This window comes from Pseudophryne corroboree, chromosome 4 (genome assembly GCF_028390025.1).
Source record: "Pseudophryne corroboree isolate aPseCor3 chromosome 4, aPseCor3.hap2, whole genome shotgun sequence".
Taxonomy (NCBI): Eukaryota; Metazoa; Chordata; class Amphibia; order Anura; family Myobatrachidae; genus Pseudophryne; species Pseudophryne corroboree.
Genome location: NC_086447.1, coordinates 290,653,966 through 290,681,720, shown reverse-complemented (window position 1 = coordinate 290,681,720; position 27,755 = coordinate 290,653,966). Strand labels below are relative to the sequence as shown.

The window sequence follows — 27,755 nt, the reverse complement described above, 5'->3', positions numbered from 1 at the left end:
CATTCAAAGCTCATTGTGGCTTAGGAGGTAATTACAGTAGTTTATTGTTTTTGGAATAAACGGTGGCTCACAGAAAAGCTTTTGATCCTTTTAATCTTTCTGCTGAAAATGTTTAAAATGAGCTATGCCTTGTTATGGTCTATTTGCCATATATTGGTATAATGTACAAGCTTATCCTGCCCTTTACCTTGTTGTATACTGGGATTTACGTGCTTTGCATATGGGGATGTATAGAAGGATATTGTGTTCTACGTGCATTGTGTGTTAGTGTATGGATGCAGGTTTGTACTGATGTGCAAATGCAGTTGTGTAATACTCTGTACATGCATTGGAATATAAATGTACTTTTCTGTGCAAATATACCAAAACTGGCATTCTCAAACCTTCAATTAATATAAATAATACAATGGGAAATCCTGCACTTCTGTAACGGGATATACACAGGTAACTTAAAATCAAAGTTCTCCAGGAGAAGTTGTGATATCTTTCTCATCATGGTCTCTTTTTGGCCAGTAGCACTGATTCAGTCGTAGCTCCATCCTTCTCCCCAGACAATTGTATGGTTAGGGGTCATCCAAATGAATAGGTTGGAATTGCTTATCTGATAGTAAGGTCCCAGACACTCTCACGTCAAATACTGCAATGTATATACAGGTCTATAGAACACTGTACATGTTGTGTAAGAGCCTACAGTCCTGTCCTAATAACAGTAGCAGGCAGATATGAGAGGCAGGGGGAGGGGAGAACCTTGCAATGTTGGTCACAATAACTAGCAGGTGTATGATGGGTCCAAATGACTAGTATTTTAATATATGAAATTATAAAAGAACAAATATTTGTAAACATGAATGGTTTTAAAGTAGCATTACAAAATCTTTCTAGAAAATATGAGAAATACAGTAAGTAATATAACACCACATTATTGTTGCTAATTTAAGAAATACCAATTAATGTGACATGTGGAGACAGGTGGGTAGATAGATAGCAGTGATAACTGCAACCACTGATGATGGGATAATGCAGCAGTGGTAGTGATCTAGGAGTTAGGGACAGGATTTACATTTAGCGGAACATGTACTAAGCAGTGATAAAAGTGGAGAAGTGAGCCAGTGGAGAAGTTGCCCATGGCAACCAATCAGCATTGACATAACATATCAAATTTGCATACTGTAAACATATATAGAGCAGCTGATGGGCAACTTCTCCACTGGCTCACTTTTCCACTTTTATCACTGCTTAGTACATGTCCCCATTAAACAGATGGCGTCAGGTTTTTTGATAAGATCAAGAGGAAGAATTGAAAGTTGACACCCTGGGGTATGTTAGGAGGTGATGTAAGTCTTTACACATGTCATACATGCATTCTAATATTATATCAGTTGCTATTAAAAAAGCAATTTATACAAAGTTCATACATTATCATTTATACTGTATATATAGCACCAGCATAATCCGTTGGATTTTGCTACCAATATTTACATACATTTTAATCCAATAGTCCAATTCTTCTGACAAATTTAATGTTAATAGTTTAAAACATATTCCTCACACAATTTATGCAAGTTATGCTCTAGAAAGGTTTTCCTGAATGTGCCTAATTTTACTCTCTGTGCTCAGTTTTACCAACTGGATGTACTGTAGATGTCTTTTTTATGGGGCCTATTTATCATAATTTGGGAAATCGGTGCCATTTCCACAGGATACACTCGCTGTATATTGCATTGCCATTTACTTATTGGTTGACTGTATCAATGAAGAGGTGCCGGAACAACTCTTGCTAAAGACAGCTGTCCCGACAAATAAACACCTGTTGCGGAACAGGTCTCTGTTGTTGTCCTGATTGATGAACATTGGCCGTGCACAGTAGTGGGATCACAGTATACAGAAGGTACACTAGCTGATCAGGCCATCAGGATCACTTCCATATAGTGCAGCTTCCTGATATCAGCTGTGCTGGGGGTAAGCCAGGCGGAGGAGAATGGGGGGGAGGGATCAGCAAATATCCCAATCCGCTCCCCAGCCTACCTGCTGGGCACAGCAGGAAAATGGGGAAGGTTATCTGCAAGATTTCTGACCCTCTCCCATCCGCAGAATGGTGGAAAGCCTGGTTTTAGTTTACTGAGGCTTCCTCCAATTTTATTTTGCAATTGCTATCATGATTCGGATCAGATGAAAATTTTTGGAGGAGAATTTTACATAATCCTCCTTAAATTCCTTATGGAAAATGTAAGTGATATTTTAGTAACAAAAAAATTATTGCTAAATATGCCCATATATGCCTCATAAAACTGTCATTAAAGCAAGTTATGCACATTGTTTTAAAGTGGTTATATATTTTATAGTTATAGAAATAATAATATTAATTCTATTTATATAGCGCTCTTTCTCCAACAGGACTCAAGGCGCTTTAAAGACATAAAAAACAATGCACATGGGCCCTCATTCCGAGTTGTTCGCTCGCTAGCTGCTTTTAGCAGCATTGCACACACTAGGCTGCCGCCCTCTGGGAGTGTATCTTAGCTTAGCAGAATAGCGAACGAAAGATTAGCAGAACTGCTACTAAATAATTCTTCGCAGTTTCTGAGTAGCTCCAGACCTACTCACAGATTGCGATTAGCTCAGTCCGTTTAGTTCCTGGTTTGACGTCACAAACACGCCCTGCGTTCGGCCAGCCACTCCCCCGTTTCTTCAGACACTCCCGCGTTTTTCCCTGACACGCCTGCATTTTTTAGCACACTCCTGGAAACCGCTCAGTTACCACCCAGAAACGCCCCTTTCCTGTCAATCATTCACCGATCAGCAGTGCGACTGAAAAGCGCCGCAGGATCCACAGCAAATCTACTAAGTTTTTAGTTAAATAACTAAGCGCATGCGCCCTGCGTGCCTTGCGCATGCGCAGTTTGCAACAAATCGCAGCATAGCGAAAATCGGCAACGAGCGAACAACTCAGAATGACCCCCATAATACAGAAGGTTTAAGTAATACAGCAATAGATAAACCACACAGACATAACAGAAAACCTTGAGGCATTATGGGTAATAACTTCCAAGGCTTGTGTAATCCACCCTCACGAGGTACCAGGTGCGGCAGACATCTTGGGCGCACTGCGTAGGATTACCCAGGGTGGAATAGTCTACCCCTAGAAGAGATAACACAAAATAGGGAGATTGCAGAGTCCTAAAGTTCAGAGTAGGGTTCCAACAAAACCCACCAAGTCCATGTATTTTTCATCCCATCCACAAGCGTATCAGATAAGGCAGCCATGTTGGGCGCACTTCTAAAGTTACACTGTGGGAGGTGAGCCATATAAGGGCCCAGTGCATATATTGGAAAGGTGACACTTGTGTAGTAGTATGATGTACCCTGTATGTAGATCATAATAGCAGGGCGTGCAATCAGTGGAGGCACACATTACAGGAAAAGCACACAGTGGGAAGGGAAGAACAAAAAAAAGACAGGGAAAAAACGAGTTTTATGGTAAGAACTTACCTTTGTTAAAACTCTTTCTGGGCTCCATAAGGAATGGACAATGGGGTGTAGAGTAGGATCTTGATCCGAGGCACCAACAGGCTCAAAGCTTTGACTGTTCCCAGAATACATAGCGCCGCCTCCTATATCACCTCGCCTCCCTGCACAGGATCTCAGTATTTAGTTAACCAGTCCAATGCAGTAGCAGGAAAAGAGATGACAACAGTTAGTAGCCACAACACCGCATTCTCACGACAGGAGACGTGTCAGCGGCTAATGCCATACCAACCCAAAGAAGCTAAGTGCGTCAGGGTGGGCGCCTTGTGGAGCCCAGTGTACCTCGCAGAAAGAGTTTTAACAAAGGTAAGTTCTTACCATAAAACTCGATTTCTGCTGCGGGGTACACTGGGCTCCACAAGGAATGGACAATGGGGATGTCCTAAAGCAGTTCCTTATGGGAGGGGATGCACTGTAGCGGGCACAAGAACCCGGCGTCCAAAGGAAGCATCCTGGGAAGCGGCAATATCGAAGGCATAGAACCTTATGAACGTGTTCACAGAGGACCACGTAGCCGCCTTGCACAATTGTTCAAGGGTCGCACCACGTTGGGCCGCCAAAGAAGGTCCAACAGACCGAGTAGAATGGGCCTTAATGTGATCAGGAGCAGAGAGACCAGCCTTCACATAAGCATGTGCAATCACCATTCTAATCCAACTGGCCAGAGTTTGCTTGTGAGCAGGCCAGCCCCGTTTGTGAAACCCAAACACAACAAAAAGAGAATCAGATTTCCTAATAGGAGCAGTTCTCTTCACATAGATACGGAGAGCCCGTACCACATCCAAAGACCGCTCTTTGGGAGACAGATCAGGAGAAACAAGTGCCGGAACTACAATCTCCTGATTAAGGTGGAACGAAGAATCCACTTTAGGTAGATAGCCGGGACGAGTCCTAAGAACCGCCCGGTCACGGTGAAATATCAGATATGGGGAACTACAGGACAAGGCACCCAAATCCGACACTCTTCTAGCTGAAGCAATAGCCAGCAGAAATACCACCTTAAGGGAAAGCCACTTAAGGTCAGCTGAACCAAGAGGTTCAAACGGAGACTCTTGTAACGCCTCCAAAACCACCGACAAGTCCCAAGGAGCCACAGGCGGGACATAGGGAGGCAGATCCGGCCCTAACCAATATGATGCCCTAGGCAAAATTTTGGCTGGTGCCCCCTAGCACCACCATTGCTGTTTCCGCCTCTGACCTTGCCCCTCTTTACCAGCACCATCACCCTTCACCTATAGCAGTCATTATTTTGGTGTTTGTACCCCCTATATTTTAAATAGGAACAGTTCGCACATTTGGCGCACAGCCCAAACAGGGGGGTGTTTTTGCTGGCAAGGGGCATGGCCACACAATAATAACCCCAATTCCAATTACGCCACACAGTACTGCAACTTTATTCACATTTGATCATGCGACAGTGTCCATAATTCATATTACATCCCACAGCAGTATCACTTTACCTTATAAACGTTACTCCTCACAGTAGAGCTCCTTATTCACATTACACCACACTGAATTGCTCCTTATTCACATTACACCACACTCTATTGCTCTTTATTCACATTAGATGACACAGTAGTTCCCTTTCTATATGCAACGCGACATAGTAGAGCACCTTATACACATAATGCCACACAGTAATGCATTTATACACATAATTCCACACAGTAATGCCCCATACACATATGAGACACATTAATGTCCTTATAAACGTAATGCGCCTTACATATTATGACAACCTTTATTAATGCCCTTTTACACATAATGTCCCTTACACATATGCCGCTCATTATTAATGCCCTTATACACATAATGACACACATAATGTTCCTTACACATGTTGCACATTATTAATGCCCTTATACACATAATGACACACATAGTGCCCCCTACACATTTGCTGCACATTATTAGTGCCCCTATACACATAATGACACACATACAGTAGTACTCTGTTGCACATATGCCACACATTATTAATGCCTTTATACACATGACACACATAGTGCCCCTTACACATATGTTGCACATTATTAATGCATTTTTACATGACACACATAATGCTCCTTACACATATTCTGAACACTATTGCACAACCAACCCACTCACATGCACACAGCACTCACACTGCCACTAACACTGTGATCTCTGACTCTGCTTGGATACAGATGTGTCCTCATAAATCTTGCCTCAATGCTAACGTCGGCCGCCTTTTTTTATGAAAATGCATCTTATTTACATTGGTATGTGGCTAGGATGCACAAGCAGCTTTTGCTGATTAAAATGATATGCAGCATGCCTATATACTGTGTGAGACTGTGACTGTATCTGCATATGAAATGCTACACACAGAATATAGGCATGCCGCATTTCATTTTAATCAGCAGAAGCTGCTGATGCCCCTAGGCATATCAAATGCCCTAGGCAATTGCCTAGTTTGCCTATGCCTATGGCCGGATCTGTAGGGAGGTTGGATACGCAACACGCCCTGAGTAAAGGTATGCACATCAGGTAAGGTCGCAATTTTTCTCTGAAACCATACCGACAAGGCAGATATTTGAACCTTGAGGGAGGCCAGACGCAGGCCTAAGTCCAGGCCCTGCTGAAGAAAAGCCAACAACTTGGCTATACTAAACTTGGAAGCGTCATAATCGCTAGATGCGCACCAAACAAAGTAAGAATGCCAGACCCTATAGTAAATCCGAGCCGAAGCCGGTTTCCGGGCACGCAACATAGTTTGAATGACCACCACAGAAAACCCTTTAGCCCTTAAGACGGAAGCTTCAAGAGCCACGCCGTCAAAGACAGCCGGGCTAGGTCCTTGTAGACACAGGGGCCCTGAATTAGGAGGTCTGGGCATTGTGGAAGTAGAATTGGACGCTCTGACGATAGGCCTTGCAGGTCTGAGAACCAGTGCCGTCTGGGCCACGCTGGAGCTATGAGAAGCAGAATTCCTTTTTCTTGCTTGAACTTCCGAATTACCCTGGGCAGGAGTGACACTGGAGGGAACACGTACGGCAGCTGAAACCTCCACGGTACCGCCAGCGCATCCACGAATGCTGCTTGAGGATCCCTTGTCCTTGCTCCAAAGACCAGAACCTTGTGATTGTGTCGAGACGCCATCAGATCTACGTCTGGAAGGCCCCACCTTTCCACTAGGAGTTGAAACACTTCTGGATGGAGGACCCACTCGCCGGCATGCACGTCCTGATGACTGATAAAGTCCGCTTCCCAATTCAGGACTCCTGGAATGAATATTGCTGATATGGCCGGTAGATGGCGTTCTGCCCACTGTAGAATCCGTAAGACTTCCTTCATTGCTAGGCGGCTTCGAGTGCCACCTTGATGATTGATGTAAGCCACTGTGGTGGCGTTGTCCGACTGTACTTGAACAGGACGGCTCTGAATTAAATGCTGGGCTAGGTTCAAGGCATTGAAGACCGCCCGCAACTCCAGAATATTGATCGAGAGGAGGGACTCCTCCTTGGTCCACCACCCTTGAAGGGAGTGTTGCCCCAGCACCGCGCCCCAACCTCTTAGACTGGCATCTGTCGTCAACAGGACCCAGTCGGATATCCAGAACGGACGGCCCCTGCACAGTTGTTGGTCCCGGAGCCACCAGAGCAGCGACAGACGGACCTCCGGAGTCAATGAGATCATTTGAGACCTGATCCGGTGAGGCAGGCCATCCCATTTGGCTAGCATCAGCCTCTGGAGAGGGCGAGAGTGAAATTGAGCATACTCCACCATGTCGAATGCTGACACCATGAGGCCCAGCACCTGCATCGCCGAATGTATCGACACTTGCGGACGAGATAGGATCAACGAATCCTGTCCTGAAGTTTCAGGGCCTTCTCCTGAGACAGGAACAATCGCTGGTTGTGAGTGTCCAATAGTGCTCCCAGATGCACCATGCTCTGAGCAGGGATCAGGGATAACTTCTTGAAGTTTATGAGCCACCCGTGGGCTTGCAGAAACCGGACCATCACATCTAGATGACGCAGGAGAAGTTCCGGGGAATTTGCCAGGATTAACAAGTTGTCCAAATACGGCAGTATCCTGACCCTTTGACGGCGGAGTACCACCGTCATCACCGCCATAACTTTTGTAAAGATTCGCGGAGCCGTTGTTAAACCAAAAGGTAACGCTCGAAACTGGTAATGGCAGTTGCCAATCGCAAATCTCAGGTATTGCTGATGAGACACTGCTATAGGAATATGCAGGTAAGCATCCTGTATATCCAGGGAGAACATGAAGTCCCCAGGTTCCAAGGCCAGAACTATAGAGTGAAGGGTTTCCATCCGGAACTTGGAAACCTTCACTTTTGCTTTACCTGAAGGACGAAAGGGGCGAAAGGAAGTACCTTTAGCCTTCGACACAGAAGGAGCAGTACTTGGCAGACAGGCAGTTTTGGCAGTAGCCAAGGTCAGCCACAATCTTGTTTAACTCCTCCCCAAACAGAATATCTCCCTTAAAAGGGAGTACCTCCAAGGTTTTTCTAGAGTCGAGATCCACAGAGCAGGAATTCAACCACAATATCCGGCGAGCCAGGACTGACGTAGTAGAGGCCTTGGCTGCCAGGATACCGGCATCAGTAGCCGCCTCGTTAATATAACGAGAAGCTGTGACAATATAAGACAAGCATTGTCTAGCATGGTCAGAGGAGATTTCAGCATCTAACTCCAATGCCCATGCTTCAATGGCCTCTGCAGCCCAAGTAGCTGCAATAGTGGGCCTTTGTGCAGCACCTGTGAGGGTGTAAATCGCTTTCAGACAACCCTCCACACGTTTATCCATAGGCTCTTTTAGAGACGTGACGGTGGTGACCGGTAGAGCTGAGGAAACCACCATCCTAGCCACATGTGAGTCCACTGGAGGAGGCGTTTCCCAATTCTTAGACAGCTCTGGCGCGAGAGGATAGCGAGCCAGCATCTTCTTTTGAGGCACAAACTTCGTACCCGGGTTTTCCCAGGGTTCCTGACATATATCCACTAGGTGGTCAGAGTGAGGTAAAACTTGTTTAATCACCTTCTGACGCTTGAACCTATCTGGTTTCTTAGGAGGAACGGATGGCTCGGGGTCATTTGTAATCTGTAAAATGTACTTAATAGCCTCCAAAAGATGAGTGAGAACCTGTGGGGTCAGTGTAAGTGCCGTCTTCATCCGACGAGGTGTCAGTGACAGCAGTGGATTGTGAGGAGACAAGCGCTCGCTTAGAGGACGCCTTGGACGTAGGCGAGCGACGGTCAGACTTTTTAGTATTAAGGGACTGGTTCAACTTCTTTATTTGAGCAGATAAATCGTCCGCCCACGGCGAGTTAGCTGCAGGGACCACAAACGGTTGCACCGGCATTGGGGGTCCCATAGGGGGTGTTAGTTTATGAACTGGCATATGCAGAAGCGTGGAAAAAGCGGCCCACGGCGGGTCATTGCCCCCGGTGCCACCATCCCACTGGGGGGCAAGGAGCCCCCAGAACCAGAGCCCAAAGCTGCTATATTCTCCTCATAGGTATCTGCGGCTTCAGCAACACCGGCAGTGTGTTCAACCCCAGAACCGTTACCCTCAGAAGCAGACATGATATAACTTGCAGTATCAGGTAACACAGTACAATTTGTCAGCAGCACAATACCTCTAGCCCAAACCCCTGCGCAGTGTAGTCAGTACCAGCAGAGATAAAGGAGAGATATGGTGACTAAATCACAGAGAAAAATACGTAATACAGTATATCTTTGTGAAAATCCTATCTTAGATAAAACGTGACGCACCAAGCCCCCTCAGGTTATAGAATATAGGGATAGCAGGTTGAGTGAAAGACACAAAATGGACACCACTCAGCTATCAAATGCACACACAAATAGTCACAGTCTGTACAATGCAGAGGTTATTACTAACAATAATACTGCACTGGACTAGCTTAAGCAGCTATATAACAATAGATATAACAGTACACAGTAAGAACTGGATGTATATCACAGGGTAATTGTGCTAGGAAACCCTGACTAAGTGCACTCTTTCTTAATTAACACTGACTAAAAAAGGCAGGTAGAATACTTAAGTGTCTTGTAAAGTCACAGCACTGACAACCAGGCGGCTTTACATAGGAGGATTTGCCCAAGCATTCCCAGGAACAGTGAGCTGAGGGATAATGGCGCCGCAGACACTGCCAGGGAGTGAGGGAGAGACAGATATGCAGCTCCAGGGCAGGAACATTTGCAGAAAATGGTGCCCTGGGGCTGGGGGAGGGGCTTCAGGTCAAAGCTCTATCCCCCTGCTGGCAAAACCACCGGGTACTGCGGGCTCTAATAAAATGGTTTATAGAGAAAACCTGACCTGTCCCATCTAGTGGGATCGCCTGTACTGCCACAGTGTCCACCGCCAGCGCGCGCGGCCCGCCTCCCACTGACTGTGCCGGATCGCGATAAAGACCGGGTCCCGCAAGCGGGACCCACTTACCACCTCCCAAAGCGCGGCCACGCGATCCCGGAGAGCCCCCGTCGTGTGGGCCTGACAAGAAGAAAACCGGAGCCTCCTGCTGTAGTTACCCGGCAACCAGGGCTCGGGAGTGTACAGCGCCGCTGGGGAGAGCTGGAGCTGCAGCAGTGAATGTCCACTGACATGTAACACTGCTGCTGCCCTTGAAGTCTTCACTTTTTTCCTCAGAAAAAAAGCTCTTCTTAAGGCTGCCTGGAGCAGCCCCTCTGTTAAGTGCCTGCTACTGCAGCACCAACTACAAAACTGAGATCCTGTGCAGGGAGGCGGGGTGATATAGGAGGCGGCGCTATGCATTCTGGGAACAGTCAAAGCTTTGAGCCTGTTGGTGCCTCGGATCAAGATCCTACTCTACACCCCATTGTCCATTCCTTGTGGAGCCCAGTGTACCCCGCAGCAGAAAAAACATTTGCAGGTAGCCAGTGACAGAAGGAAAATGGCAAAAACATTATTTTGATAAAATTATAGTACAGGTGGGTATGAGAATGTGGGGAGTACACTCAAGTCCGATGGAGATGTCCCCGCTGAGCCTGGTCCTGCTTTTCTCCCCCCACAGCTCCCTGTTCATCTTGAGGGTGCAATGCAGTTCTCCAACCGAAGTAAAACTGAAATGCAATGTTGAAAATGTGTCACACAAACAAATAATAGGAAATCTGAATTTATAAAGACAATGCATGTATAGTTAGTGGCCAGTAATTAATAATGTGTGGTCCCAGCATTTAGTGTCTGTGCATTGGACAGTAGATTTTAGTAAACAATACAAAAGTGGAGAATGGAATTAGCACTGCTTACTGACATTAATATTGCTGAATAAGATCATTAGATACTTCAGCATGAGCAATATGTGGAATTAAGGCATATCTGTGCAAAATAGGGTAAGCAGAGCACCTGCAATTTTTTTTTAAAGAAACTGTTTTTTAAGGATGTGAGTAATCAATTAATGCTTGAATAAAGGGAATGCAATACAGATGTCTGTAGGCTAGAAGTTGTAATGGAGAGAGATCACAATGTGGCGAAATGGGATCAAGAGTGTAGTGTGTAGGACAGGCCAAGAAGAAAGGAAAAAGATGTTGCTCCGCAGTCAAAGCTTAATAGAGGATGTTAAGGAACAGAAAGATAATGGCAAGCAGTGTTGTTGGAAGTCTGGAATGTGTGTTATAAGGTTGTGTCCATCTTGTGCTTACAGTTAAAGGCGTAAGATTGGGGACTTGTACCTACACTGGTATAGACTGGAGATGAAATGGCACAGGTGAAAGCCAGGATGATAATGCTTGCAGTAATTACTTTAGTAATCTGGGAGCATAATTTTGTGCCAAGAATGTAGATCGAAACAGCGACTCCAGAGAGGTGGAGATGGCTGCTCCTTCTAGGGTGCTGTAACCTATTACAGTGGTTTTTTGGGGGAGATGTCAGGGGGAAACAATTCATTAGACTAAGGGGGAATTACATTGCTGACGAAGGATGAGAATTCCCATTGCCACGGCGTTCAAATGCAAGCAATGGCATCCATTTCGCACTCTTCGCCTGGCACATTCGCACAAAAGTGCTCGCTACCCAATGGAGTAGTGAACACTTTTGTGCAAGATCCCACTGCCGTAAAGTGTGGCTAGTGCCGCACTGATTTGGCCAGGAATTCAATTCCCCCCTTAGAGCATTAGAAAAGCATAGAAAAAAAAATTAAGAGGTGTCCCTGTTTGATTCGGACTAGGTCAGAGTCAATAACTGTATTACACTAACCTGCACTACACTAGCGTGAGGACTGCAATTGACCTGATGTAGTGGGGGCAGAGCCATATATAATATTTACAATTAATATTCTATCACTATGCCCATTATACCATACACATCTTTACCAGTTAACCCATGGCTGGGCCTCTATGCTTTCAGGTATTTTGGGCACCCTCTGGCCATATTAATCCACGGCGAGCACCAGTGCCAAATTAAGGACCATATGGGCCTGGAGCTGAAATTTATGGAGGGCCTATTGTGTACCGCCGAAGGGGGTGTGACCAGCAACAGTACTAGTACTAGTGTCTGCTACTAGTGTTCAGTGCAGTGAATATCAAAACAATCTAAAAATACGTATTATGGCCTAGATTTATCAGGCCTTGGAGAGTGATAAATTGCACACCCAGCCTGTAACATGGCAGTTAGGAGCTGATTGGCTGGTTGGTACTTTACCACTGTGCAATCCAAGGCTTTATAAATCTGGCTGGTGATGTACAGTAGGTGCTGGCCAGTGTCTACCAGAAGTGTGTAGGATGTAATGTGTGTACAACACATACAACATGAAACATTTGACAGTACTCAGGGTGAGTTTGTGAGGGAAGCGTGTAAAGACAGGCATGGATGTGGGGGCCGCTGGTGGTCAGTAGAAGTCCGCTGAGGGAACACATGTATAGCAGTGTCCTGGGGATGATAGCTAGACGTCCGGCTTTGAGTATGGGCTTGTGGTTTTGTGGTGCCAAGTGCTCTGTCTGTGCAGTTATATATGTATGCCAACTGGCTGTTGGTATAACTTACAGTTGGTCGGAGATGCGTGCCTCTGTCTGCAGTAGCAATTCATCCCGGCTTCCCTTAGCAATCAGCAGCAGCCAGATACCTCAGTCACAATCTCCTGGGCCGCCTTCCTGGAACGGAGCTTGGCTGCTGCCAGGAGAGGGATGGTAAAGAAAACCAGCCGGGGAAACTTCTGTAAGCAGCCCCAATGGAGGCAAGGTTTGCTGAGGGGAGCGGGATCCCCCGAGCCGGATGAGCAGTGGCCCTTCCAGCACCTTCACAGCTGTGACTCCACTCCAACGCCACAAACACAGCCCCTCACAGTGCACATAGCTTTGCTGAATGCACAAAGACTGAGCATCCAGACGTGCAGATAACCTGTCTGAACATGGCTGCCAAAGTGAGCAACCCAGAGTCTGTCCACACACACACACACACACACACACACACACACACTATTCCCAAGTCGTCGTCCCCCATGACCTGTCCCCTCCAGTCACTACGCGCACACACACGGCCTGTCCCCTCCAGACACTACGCGCACACACACGGCCTGTCCCCTCCAGTCACTACGTGCACACACAGCGCCTGTCCCCTCCAGTCACTACGCACACACACACAGCCAGTACCCTCCGGTCACTACACAGACACACAGCCTGTCCCCTCCAGTCACTATGCACACACATAGCCTGTCCCCTCCAGTCACTACGCACACACACAGCCTGTCCCTTCCAGTCACTACACACACGCAGCCTGTCCCCTCCAGTCACTACACACACACGCAGCCTGTCCCCTCCAGTCACTACACGGGCACACACACAGCCTGTCTTCTCCAGTCACTACACAGACACACGGCCTGTCCCCTCCAGTCACTACGCACACACACGGCCTGTCCCCTCCAGTCGCTACACACGCACACACGGCCTGTCCCCTCCAGTCACTACACGCACACACACGGCCTGTCCCCTCCAGTCACTACACACACACACACAGCTGGTCCCCTCCAGTCACTATGCACACACACAGCCTGTCCCCTCCAGTCACTACGCACACACACAGCCTGTCCCCTCCAGTCACTACACACACACACAGCCTGTCACAAACACACACCCAGCCTATTGCTTCCAGTCACTACTTACAGCCTGTTCACAGTCACATACACACACATTCAGGAGCGGTCCTTGGTGCGGGCAAGCAGTGCCTGTGCCCGGGGCGCTGTGGCCTGGGGGCGTGGCCGCAGTCACCCCGCAGGCACCGCCGCCTGCCAGCACCCCGCTCCCCCGGCTGCAGCAGATGCGGTGGGATGTGTGGGTGTCCGCTGTAGCCGGCTCCAGGGACAAACACTAGAGGTCAGCTACTGTAGAAATACCAATTTTAGGTCAAGACAGATAACATATGGTTTAGGTCATTTTGGTTCCTGCTTGAAGTTTGAGCACACCTTCTTGTTAGATTGCTGTTTGAATATCCCTGCTTTTGGTGCACAAAGATGGCTTTCATGTACAATCTAACCAGCTCCATGTCATCTATATACATACATGAATAAAAGGGCTTTTGTTTACCTATGTCCTGTCCAGGTAATTAATTGTCCTGCTCACATGATACCATCTTTGATGCACATACTTATGAAACTAGACAAGCCCCCCTTTGGTTTCCTGATTGGAATTAAAACTCCTATTTATCTGTGTGGACAGAATTATAACAGACCCTTAAAAGAACCTAATTTCAATAGTCCCTGCTAGTCTCGTAATCTGTGCACCCTTTAATAAAGTATTATCTGAAAGAGTAGAAGGTGTGATGGTTAGAAACATACTGGATAAAGGTAGGTGATGTCTCTCACTGCCTTGGCACTGTATCTTGATTCTGCCTCCTGTCACACCTTGGTTCGTGCACTTGCCTAAATTGAAATGTTATATTTATATTTTATATATCTTATACATGTTAAATTATCATCACAACTTTTTTCTTATTTTAAATATGTTTTAAATATAATCATCAGAGTGGTTATGAGGCATTGCATACATACTGTCCCCTAGATTTATGCCAAATACCCACAAATGTGAATAAAATCTAGAGTATTAATTTACTATGGGGCCTAATTAAAATATTTTTATCTTTTTGTTGTAGTAAATAACATTCTGTATCACTACATATTGCAGCTGTACAGATTGTAGCGCTGACTCAATTTATCAACCAAGACCAACTTTTGTGATTTTGTTTGAAAAGCTAAGCCCCTTGCAATGTTGTATATAGCCTCAGCCAGTAGCATAATGCTTCAGTGAATGGTGTTATTTGTATTCCCAAACTTCAATATAGTAGTGTACCTTAGGGCCTGATTCAGAGATGTACGGTAATTGAAAGCTGCTTGTAAGCAGCTGTGAATTACCGTCCGATTTGAAGGAGGGAACATGCAGGAGATGTCTCAGTGTAAGACGCCTCCTACATGTAGCTACGATCCCAGCACTGCGACCGACATCACACACTGGGATCAGATGGACAGCTGAGTAAGCTTCAGCTTGGCCAGCTGACCAATGGAAGGGAGGTCTGCGAGGCCAGGAAGTCTGCGTGGTGACACGCAGGCCCTTGATTCTCCCCACCCAGAGAGGAGGGGAAGTTTGATAAACAGCGGACAGTTCCCAGTTCCCAGTTCCCATAAGAGTCCCTGGGGATGTGATACAGTCTGAATTTAATGGCAACGCACAAGAAAACAGCCGAAACCCTGATTATAAATAGCTGGAAGTGGTTTTAGCCTCTCTTTCTGCAAATAACCATTGTCTATCACCCATTTATTAACCATGGAAGGTATGCTAGTGCACATAGGAGTTCTGCTAGGCTAGGTACATGGAATTTCTGATTCTTGGTGTACGTAGCTGTAGTGAGGTAAGCAGCCATGAAAGAGATTGCCAGAATCAAATGCACAAAACCATCACTATCGAAAGTGGAAGCATTGATGGTTGCCAATTATCTGTTTCCATTGGCCATTCTAATAACAGGCCCTTTCTATGTCTTGCTGACTGCAACGGCTCAATTTACCTGTGACACTTTTACTAAATTCTTAACTCAAATACATGATGAGAGCATTTATTGAGAATGACACCACTAATAATATAAGAGAAGGTGATGCCTACACTCTGCCATGCTGTTTTTTCCATAGATTTTATCCTGATAGTAACGGATGTCTTGTTGTATGTAATTATGTTCCCCTATTTTCCAACCTCCTCCTTCCTATATTTTTTTTTCTGTAACTCCCTGTGCCCTCCTGCTTTTATGCTGTTACAAAATCTAATAAAAACAGAGAATAAAACAAATAAAGAACAGATAAATTGTAACTGTTATTATATGCATTTGTGGCTTGATGTGTTCTCAGAATATGTGAAAGCTACACTTTGTGTTTGTTACTACTAAGGAACTATGTTATTTTGTCTTTTGTTTTCACGGTAGCTACTGCTGGAATTGATAACAAGATTTGTCTTTGGAACCCCTATGTTATCTCCAAACCCACTGGAGTTCTGCAAGGCAATATGGCTAGTGTGATTACTGTCAAATTCATTGCCAGTCGCAAACAGCTTTTCAGTTTTTCTAAAGACAAGGTATGTGTTTCATCAATCTTTTCTTAGAATAAACAAGTAGAGTTGGCAGCTATTATGGTTGGATATAAATAATCATTTCTACAACACTACACTCACATAATAAGCAATTATAATTTATATTCTGGCCCCCTAGTTATATTTGCAGCTAATACAGATTAAAGAGCACGTAAAGCAATTATTTGAAATTAATATATGTAAAAGACTTTGTATTACTGATCTAAATGTTATATGTAAGAAAACTGATGTTCTTAATTAAATCCGCATATGTTTGCTTGTCTATGCCCTGTCCAGCATTATCTCGCCCGCTCCCTTCCATTCTCCCTTGTTTATTCTGCCCCTTCCTTTCATCCCATTCCCATACTTACCCTGTTTTCAGCGGCTGTCTGGGTCATCCACCCAGTCTAGGTCTGTCCCGTTTCCCTAACAGTGGGAGCTGTGCATGCATGTTGGAGACAGAACTTACAGAATTATTATACAGATATGGAAGGTCTGAATGGCATGTGTGGGATTTTAGGTATATGTAAGATTTGAGGGCTTGTTTCAAGGGTGTAACTATCACAGATGCAGTGGGTGCAGCTGCTATGGGGTCAATACAAGGGCGTAACTATCATAGGTGAGTGGGTGCAACTGCTATGGGCCCAGGCAAGGGTGTAACTATCATAGGTGCAGTGGGTGCAGCTGCTATGGGGCCCAGAAAGGGGCGTAACTATCATAGGTGCAGTGGGTGCAGCTGCTATGGGTCCCAGACAAGGACGTAACTATTATAGGTGCAGTGGGTGCAGCTACTGTGGTGCCCAGACAAGGGCGTAAGTATCATAGGTGCAGTGGGTGCAACTGCTATGGGCAGTGCCATAACTAGGTATTTTAGCACTGTATGCAAGAAACGGCATTGTCGCCCCCCCCCACGCATGATAGGGGCAGTGCGCGCGAAAATATATAGGGGCATGGCTTCTTGGGGGAAGGGGCGTGGCCACAAAATAATACCAATTCATACTATAGTGCATAGTAGTCTCCATTATTCAAATTACGCTGCACAGTAGCACCACTACACCAGGCAGAGCCCCTTTTTACACATTACGGCGGACAGCGTTTACACATTAAGGCAGACAGTGTCCCCTTTTTACACATTACGGCAGACAGCGTCCCCCTTTTTACACATTATGGCAGACAGCGTTCCTTTTTACACATTACGGCAGACAGCGTCCCCCTTTTTACACATTACGGTAGACAGCGAGCCTTTTTACACATTACAGCAGACAGCATCCCCTTTTTACACATTACGGCAAACAGCGTCCCCCTTTTTACACATTACGGCAGACAGCGTGCCTTTTTACACATTACGGCAGACTGCGTCCCCTTTTTTACACATTATGGCAGACAGCGTCCCCCTTTTTACACATTACGGCAGACAGCGTCCCCCTTATTACACATTACAGCAGACAGTGTCCCCCTTTTTACACATTATGGCAGGCAGCGTCCCCTTTTTACACATTACGGCAGACAGCGTCCCCTTTTTGTACACATTACGGCAGACAGCGTCCCCCTTTTTACACATTATGGCAGACAGCGTCCCCCATTTTACACATTACGGCAGACAGCGTCCCTTTTTTACACATTATGGCAGACAGCGTCCCCCTTTTTACACATTACGGAACCGCATCCCAGCATTCACAGCAGCGCCGGGCAGCCAATACAGAAGGAGAGAGGACTGCTGCAGCAGCGCTACTACCAAAGACATAGCGCTGCTGCGGCTCCAGTCCCCCTCCCTCCTCCTCCTTCTCTGCCTCCGGCGCTGCTGCTCTCCTCCAGCACGGCGTACGGCACACAACAGGCGGCTTGTAATGAGTCAATTTGACTCATTACAAGCCGCTGGCCGTGCGCCCTCAGGGTAACTGCGCTGTGTGCCAGGCACACCTGGCACACAGGTAGTTACAGCACTGGCTATGGGGTCCAGACAAGGGCGTAACTATCATAGGTGCAGTGGGTGCAGCTGCTATGGGGCCCAGACAAGGGCGTAACTATCATAGGTGCAGTGGGTGCAGCTGCTATGGAGCCCATACAAGGATGTAACTATCATAGGTGCAGTGTGTGCAGCTGCTATGGGGCCCAGACAAGAGCATAAGTATCATAGGTGCAGTGGGTGCAGCTGCTATGGGGCCCAGGCAAGTGTGTAGCTACCATTAGTACAGTGAGTGCAGCTACTATGGGGCCCAGAGCAGAGGGACCCACCTTCCGTGTCAAAGTAACATGTGTTATATACATTTTTCACCATTGAGTAGTACATAGGGGGCCTTACAAAATTTTGCTGTGGGGCCTACAACTAGTTATGGCACTGGCTTGTGGCATTCTGGGGGCATGTGGTAGACATTTCATTGCTTGTGGTGTCTGCATGTAAGGGTTCTGAGTGTCATGTGGTGTAATTCTGAGAGATTTGTGGTTGCCGCTGTTGTTTGGATTGTTTTTTATTTGTTGAAAAAAAGGCAATGTTATGGAAGGTTGGACGACCGCATATTCAAACATTTAAATATGGTTGACTTTTCACCACTGTGAAACAAAGTCAGACAGTTAGCGTGTGAGTATTGCCTAGAATCAACAGTAATCTCTGTTCTAACAATCTGATTAGCTGTTTTCTGTGTGACCCTCAGAGAAAATTAATAGCAACTCCCAAATGATATTCATATTTTGGACCATTTTTGTTTATGTTAAAACTAAAAGCCCTTTCTCTGACAAAACATGTTTTCATCGGTGACAGGACTTTATCCTAAACAGTCTATCAAACACTGCCACAGGTGGTAGCCAACCCTATGGGTCTATGGTGATAGATTTTCCATGCACTGCATGCAGACTCCTCTTTTTTATTATTATTATTTTTTTTTATTTTTTTTTACAAGTACCGCTACTGTACTTCCCTATCTCAGGATGGTGATAGCCTGGAACGAGTAAGGGAAAAATGCTTTATTATAAATAAAAACACACACACACACACACACACACACACACACACACACACACACACACACACACACACACACACACACACACACACCATACTTACCGACATTCTGGCTGCTCTCTGCGGGAGAGAGCAGCCAGGTTGGCTCAACAGGCGGGCCAGGAGCACTTTGACGAATGGAGGGGGTGGGCCGGAGGCAGTACGGGGCGGAGCAATACGGGGCGGAGCAAGGGCGGGATGGGGGCGTGGTTACGGTGATGCCTTCTTTAAGCCACGCCCCCGCTCTGTAATGCCGCGATCACCGGCATTACAATGCAGGGGGCGTGGCTACGATTACGCGAATCAGCAAGAATCGCGTCATCATCTGCCCGGACCGCCCACTTTACACACAAAGTGGGCGGACGGGCAAGGGGGACCCCGTCAAATCGGGAGACTTGCCTGCTCTTCCGGGGGGCCGGGAGGGTCACCCGATTTTCGGGAGCCTCCCGGCCATTCCGGGAGAGTAGGCAAGTATGGCACACACACACACACACACACACACACACACACACACACACACACACACACACACACACATCAGGGATGTAGTCAGGACCCAGGCCGCCACGATGCCGGCAGGGGGCTGAAGGCTATTCCCACTCGTGGATGTCCACCCATAGAGTGAGAATAGAACATGTGGTGAGCGCAACAAGCCACCGAGCCCGCAGTGTGGTGAGCGCAGCCCGCAGCGTGTGCTCGTCCCCCTCCCCTGCCGGCATTCTGGCAGCCAGAATCACGGTGTCGGCATGCTGACCGCCGGTATCCTGAACCCAACATATATATATATATATATATATATATATAGCCCACAGTCGGCGGCACTCACGGCTCCCTCAGCGGGGAATAAAACGTGACTCGTCTCGTTTTATTCCCCGCTGAGGGAGCCGTGAGTGCCGCCGACTGTGGGCTATGTTTGGAGACATCCCTGCTGGGGATGCCATACGGAGGGCACCGGCCAAATTCACTTGCATTGCTTAGTATGGAGTGCTGCTGACCATTACAGAGATTATATATATATATATATATATATATATATAAACAGGGTAATGAGGCGGCACTCCGGAGACTTTTCAAAGACTTTAATCAGGTGATCTACGTTTCGGGGACACAGCCCCTTCGTCAGGATAAGTGTGTGTAACAAAAAACAGTGTTTAAATACATACATAAGTGGGAATACTCACACCCGCCGCCTCCAGCCGCGTCGCCCGGTTTCCGGCCGCGTCCTTCCGGTCCCACCGGAAATGACATCATGCCGGCCCGTCCAGCTGACGCGTTGTGGCTAGGAAGAAAGAAACCATAGCAACATATAAACAAAAAATATAATAATATGCCTCCTTTCAGCCATTGCATTGTGCATCAAAACAACACTGGTGTATAAATAAGACGATCTGATCCATACGAAAAATCAAACATATATACATCTTATGGTGATCAGAACGATGTAAGTGTGAAACATAAGTTATATTAATACAACGAGCCGTAGGCTGCATATTAAAATCACAAATAAAATATAAATGTTAGTGGCATAGAAAAAATATTAATAACATAGGAAAAAATTTTTTTTAGTGACATAGGGACTAATATATGTGACATAGTAAAATATGTATCCATAAGGCTATCACATTATTTTTATTGGGATTAAACCTGGTTGTTACCAGTGCAAATAATTATTGCATCATCTTCACTTGCCTAACAACTGCTCATAAAAAACATCTTAGATTAAGGGCTTCATTGAGCCCTTTAGGGGCAAGTGTGCCTAATGTGTGTATCCAACGGGACTCAAGTTGTAGGAGTTTTTTGGATCTGTCTCCACCTCTTAAAGATTTAGGAACCTGGTCAATAATTTTATAACGGAGAGTCGCCATGTTATGTTGTTTTTTAGCAAAATGACGAGCTACTGGCTGTTCGCTATCACCCGCTTTTATGGCTTCACGGATGGCATACCTATGTTGTGCCATCCTGATCTTAAAAGTACAATCCGTCTTGCCCACATATGATAAACCACATGGGCATGTAAGTAAGTAGACCACAAACTTCGATTCACAAGATAAGTATTGTTTGATGTTATATGATTTCCCAGTATGTGGATGCAAAAATTTCGTACCCGGAGTCATATAACTACACGTTGTGCATCCACTACACCGGTAACATCCCGCTTTTCTGCTAAGAAAATGTTCCTTGGCCATACTAAATTGAGAGATATCGGTTTTCATGACTATATCTCTTATACTGCTATTATTAGAATAGCTGGGTAATAATTTAGATTGGAATGCCTCACCCAACCCCTTATCAGTAGCCACAATGGGCCAGATTTGTTTGGTCTTTTTTGTCAGATGATGACTACTAGAATTAAAACGGGTAACCCAGGGAAATCTGCCCTGTAACTGTTTAGGGGGTTTTTGTTCCAGTAGTTGTTCTCTTGTGAGACTCAACGCCCTCTTTCGTGCTATCATCAACAGTTTAATTGGATAACCTCCATCTAGGAATCTTAGGGTCATGTTGTGTAAGGCTAACTCCTTCTCATGTGGGTTAGTCGTGATGCGACATACTCTCAAGTATTGGGAAAACGGTAAGCTGCGAATCGTGGATTTAGGGTGGGAACTATAATATCTCAACACATTATTCCTGTCTGTAGGTTTCACAAACAATGATGTGTTGATCATCCCTTCATCAAGCGTAATGCAGACATCCAAAAAATTAATGGTTTTATCATCAATGGTTAAAGTTAATTTGATGGGGCTGTCTGTGGCATTATGTGTACAAACTAGTGATTTAAGGTCATCCCAATCATCCTTCCAAAATATAAGGACATCATCTATATAACGGAAGTATAGGCTTATCCTATCACATATAGCACTGTTGTGTAAAAATAAATCATTCTCAACCTCCCACATATATGAGTTGGCGAAGGATGGTGCCACCGCCGATCCCATTGCGCAACCTGTGCGCTGCAGAAAGAAGATCTTATCATAAAGGAAATAATTGTGGGTTAGGGAGAATTCTAACAGTGCTATGAAAAAATTAATATCAGGACCTTTGTACAGTGGGTTATTGGTAATTAGTCTTCTGACAGCTTGTAGCCCCGCCCCATGCGGAATACATGTGTATAAGCTCGTAACGTCTATGGTGGCGAGGCTAATCTGTTCAGATAATTTACCCATTTCTAGAAATTTCCTGAGTAACATAGAAGTATCTTTCAGGTGTGTACTAGTGTTCTGGATACAAGGCTGTAGAAAAGCATCACAGTACACAGATAAAGGCTCACATAACGATCCCCTGGCCGATATAATCGGTCGTCCTGGGGGGTCCAGGGGATTTTTATGTACCTTAGGAATTATGTAAAACACAGGTACAACAGGAAAATCAATGGATAAGGCTTTACAGACAGACTGTGTGATGATACCTTGTTCGACTGCATCTTTAAGCATACTGTCTAAATCTTTCTTAAATTGCCAAGTAGGATCTTGGCTCAGTCTACCATAGGTATCAGTATCAGACAGTAATCTTTCACATTCATGTTTGTATTTATCAATATCAAGGACAACTAAAGCACCCCCCTTGTCCGCATTCCTAATAATGATGTCTTGTCTCTTACCGAGACTTTTCAGGGCTGCAGATTCTTCCCGGGATATATTAGAACATGATTTCCCACATCTTTCTTCCCCAACACCGTCCATCATTCTGCTAAAAGTTCTGATAGACGAATTTTGTGACGTGGGTTCAAACGTGGATTTCTTTAATTTCTTTAGCTGTACTGGGATGGTGGATTCCAACGACGAGTTAGAATTAATGTTCTTATTGTAGTATTCCTTTAATTTAAGTGAACGCGTTAATCTGTACGATTCAATCTTCCACTGTAGCGGGTCCATCGAACTGGTAGGGATGAAAGACAGACCTTTGCTTAATACCTTATTTTCTATAGGTGTCAGTACTTTGGTTGAAAGATTGATGATCAATTGCGACCCCTCCTCGGAGGTTTTGTCCCTGCTTTGGGACCTGGCTTTCCTCCACGTCTGCCCCCCTCTCCTCGTGGGCGCACCTCGCGGCCTGCCAGTATGGCCCGGGTGCGTACCCCTAAAGGGGCATCTTGTGTCTGCTGACCTTTTTTAGACGGGGTCTCTTCAGCATCACTGGCTGACGTGCTAGAATATTGCTGTCTTGATTGTCGTCGCCTATATTGTTGCTGTCTCTGTGGGTTCTGTTTGGGATTATTGCTGTTTAGCCATAGGTATACCCTATGCTGCGCATAGTCCTGCTGAACGCGTACTAATTTTTGCTTTTTGAATTTAATAAGATCTGCCGTATATTTTTCCAGATCATTATTTAACTTAGGGAGCCATTCTGGTGGAGAAAGTTCAGTGATCTTATGCTCTAATTCAAAAGCTGTTATTTTTTGCTTAGCATTATTCATTTCACGTGCGGACTCCTCGATCACTAGTAGTAATAAATCCATAGAGCATTTATTTAGGATCGAGATCCATTTTTTGCAGAACGTTACGTCATATCTCCCTATCGTAGGCATATTATGTATGCGAAACCCACGAGGTATCTGCTTGGCTCTAAAATAATCTGATAGAGTCATGCCATGATATTTAAAGTCAATCTCTCTTTTATGAAGTTTAAGCAATTCTTTGTACATATCTTCACTAGTATTCACAGCCACTGAGTCAAATGCTGGTGTTTTAAATAGGATGTTATCCGCCTCTGCTTCGCTGAAACTTAGTGTGTCAGAGTTATCACACTGTAGAAAATGCATTGCACCCTCCAACAGATGATCACTTGTGTCGGCCATGATGGATAGATAAAATGTTATAGTGCTGTGATATATAAAGTGATACGTGCTTGTGCAAAAGTGCTCCGCAAATCCAGTGCGGTATGCGGGTTATATGATCCCACGGTGTAAACAGGGGTTGGTATGGTGCCTTGGTCTGAACCACAACAACTCCTACGAGTGCTATGTGGTGTATACAACCTGCACAGTGACCCGGCACTCCTGCGGTCCCCTCCGCCAGCAAACAGCCGCTCCTGGTGCCCTCCTCGTGGAGAGAGTCCTCCGTCATACAAACAGGGTAATGAGGCGGCACTCCGGAGACTTTTCAAAGACTTTAATCAGGTGATCTACGTTTCGGGGACACAGCCCCTTCGTCAGGATAAGTGTGTGTAACAAAAAACAGTGTTTAAATACATACATAAGTGGGAATACTCACACCCGCCGCCTCCAGCCGCGTCGCCCGGTTTCCGGCCGCGTCCTTCCGGTCCCACCGGAAATGACATCATGCCGGCCCGTCCAGCTGACGCGTTGTGGCTAGGAAGAAAGAAACCATAGCAACATATAAACAAAAAATATAATAATATGCCTCCTTTCAGCCATTGCATTGTGCATCAAAACAACACTGGTGTATAAATAAGACGATCTGATCCATACGAAAAATCAAACATATATACATCTTATGGTGATCAGAACGATGTAAGTGTGAAACATAAGTTATATTAATACAACGAGCCGTAGGCTGCATATTAAAATGCATTTTCTACAGTGTGATAACTCTGACACACTAAGTTTCAGCGAAGCAGAGGCGGATAACATCCTATTTAAAACACCAGCATTTGACTCAGTGGCTGTGAATACTAGTGAAGATATGTACAAAGAATTGCTTAAACTTCATAAAAGAGAGATTGACTTTAAATATCATGGCATGACTCTATCAGATTATTTTAGAGCCAAGCAGATACCTCGTGGGTTTCGCATACATAATATGCCTACGATAGGGAGATATGACGTAACGTTCTGCAAAAAATGGATCTCGATCCTAAATAAATGCTCTATGGATTTATTACTACTAGTGATCGAGGAGTCCGCACGTGAAATGAATAATGCTAAGCAAAAAATAACAGCTTTTGAATTAGAGCATAAGATCACTGAACTTTCTCCACCAGAATGGCTCCCTAAGTTAAATAATGATCTGGAAAAATATACGGCAGATCTTATTAAATTCAAAAAGCAAAAATTAGTACGCGTTCAGCAGGACTATGCGCAGCATAGGGTATACCTATGGCTTAACAGCAATAATCCCAAACAGAACCCACAGAGACAGCAACAATATAGGCGACGACAATCAAGACAGCAATATTCTAGCACGTCAGCCAGTGATGCTGAAGAGACCCCGTCTAAAAAAGGTCAGCAGACACAAGATGCCCCTTTAGGGGTACGCACCCGGGCCATACTGGCAGGCCGCGAGGTGCGCCCACGAGGAGAGGGGGGCAGACGTGGAGGAAAGCCAGGTCCCAAAGCAGGGACAAAACCTCAGAGGAGGGGTCGCAATTGATCATCAATCTTTCAACCAAAGTACTGACACCTATAGAAAATAAGGTATTAAGCAAAGGTCTGTCTTTCATCCCTACCAGTTCGATGGACCCGCTACAGTGGAAGATTGAATCGTACAGATTAACGCGTTCACTTAAATTAAAGGAATACTACAATAAGAACATTAATTCTAACTCGTCGTTGGAATCCACCATCCCAGTACAGCTAAAGAAATTAAAGAAATCCACGTTTGAACCCACGTCACAAAATTCGTCTATCAGAACTTTTAGCAGAATGATGGACGGTGTTGGGGAAGAAAGATGTGGGAAATCATGTTCTAATATATCCCGGGAAGAATCTGCAGCCCTGAAAAGTCTCGGTAAGAGACAAGACATCATTATTAGGAATGCGGACAAGGGGGGTGCTTTAGTTGTCCTTGATATTGATAAATACAAACATGAATGTGAAAGATTACTGTCTGATACTGATACCTATGGTAGACTGAGCCAAGATCCTACTTGGCAATTTAAGAAAGATTTAGACAGTATGCTTAAAGATGCAGTCGAACAAGGTATCATCACACAGTCTGTCTGTAAAGCCTTATCCATTGATTTTCCTGTTGTACCTGTGTTTTACATAATTCCTAAGGTACATAAAAATCCCCTGGACCCCCCAGGACGACCGATTATATCGGCCAGGGGATCGTTATGTGAGCCTTTATCTGTGTACTGTGATGCTTTTTTACAGCCTTGTATCCAGAACACTAGTACACACCTGAAAGATACTTCTATGTTACTCAGGAAATTTCTAGAAATGGGTAAATTATCTGAACAGATTAGCCTCGCCACCATAGACGTTACGAGCTTATACACATGTATTCCGCATGGGGCGGGGCTACAAGCTGTCAGAAGACTAATTACCAATAACCCACTGTACAAAGGTCCTGATATTAATTTTTTCATAGCACTGTTAGAATTCTCCCTAACCCACAATTATTTCCTTTATGATAAGATCTTCTTTCTGCAGCGCACAGGTTGCGCAATGGGATCGGCGGTGGCACCATCCTTCGCCAACTCATATATGTGGGAGGTTGAGAATGATTTATTTTTACACAACAGTGCTATATGTGATAGGATAAGCCTATACTTCCGTTATATAGATGATGTCCTTATATTTTGGAAGGATGATTGGGATGACCTTAAATCACTAGTTTGTACACATAATGCCACAGACAGCCCCATCAAATTAACTTTAACCATTGATGATAAAACCATTAATTTTTTGGATGTCTGCATTACGCTTGATGAAGGGATGATCAACACATCATTGTTTGTGAAACCTACAGACAGGAATAATGTGTTGAGATATGATAGTTCCCACCCTAAATCCACGATTCGCAGCTTACCGTTTTCCCAATACTTGAGAGTATGTCGCATCACGACTAACCCACATGAGAAGGAGTTAGCCTTACACAACATGACCCTAAGATTCCTAGATAGAGGTTATCCAATTAAACTGTTGATGATAGCACGAAAGAGGGCGTTGAGTCTCACAAGAGAACAACTACTGGAACAAAAACCCCCTAAACAGTTACAGGGCAGATTTCCCTGGGTTACCCGTTTTAATTCTAGTAGTCATCATCTGACAAAAAAGACCAAACAAATCTGGCCCATTGTGGCTACTGATAAGGGGTTGGGTGAGGCATTCCAATCTAAATTATTACCCAGCTATTCTAATAATAGCAGTATAAGAGATATAGTCATGAAAACCGATATCTCTCAATTTAGTATGGCCAAGGAACATTTTCTTAGCAGAAAAGCGGGATGTTACCGGTGTAGTGGATGCACAACGTGTAGTTATATGACTCCGGGTACGAAATTTTTGCATCCACATACTGGGAAATCATATAACATCAAACAATACTTATCTTGTGAATCGAAGTTTGTGGTCTACTTACTTACATGCCCATGTGGTTTATCATATGTGGGCAAGACGGATTGTACTTTTAAGATCAGGATGGCACAACATAGGTATGCCATCCGTGAAGCCATAAAAGCGGGTGATAGCGAACAGCCAGTAGCTCGTCATTTTGCTAAAAAACAACATAACATGGCGACTCTCCGTTATAAAATTATTGACCAGGTTCCTAAATCTTTAAGAGGTGGAGACAGATCAAAAAAACTCCTACAACTTGAGTCCCGTTGGATACACACATTAGGCACACTTGCCCCTAAAGGGCTCAATGAAGCCCTTAATCTAAGATGTTTTTTATGAGCAGTTGTTAGGCAAGTGAAGATGATGCAATAATTATTTGCACTGGTAACAACCAGGTTTAATCCCAATAAAAATAATGTGATA

The 27,755-nt window shown here is 45.1% G+C and overlaps 1 protein-coding gene across 1 annotated transcript in view; it reads left to right on the top strand.

Annotated features, from left to right (window-relative positions):
- The window catches only part of WDR49 (WD repeat domain 49), a 459,475-nt gene that overhangs the window by 56,283 nt on the left and 375,437 nt on the right, over positions 1-27,755 (top strand). Inside the window, exon 7 of the mRNA XM_063916191.1 lies at positions 15,953-16,101. Coding sequence (XP_063772261.1) covers positions 15,953-16,101 — 149 coding nt within the window. The remainder of the gene's footprint in view (positions 1-15,952; positions 16,102-27,755) is intronic.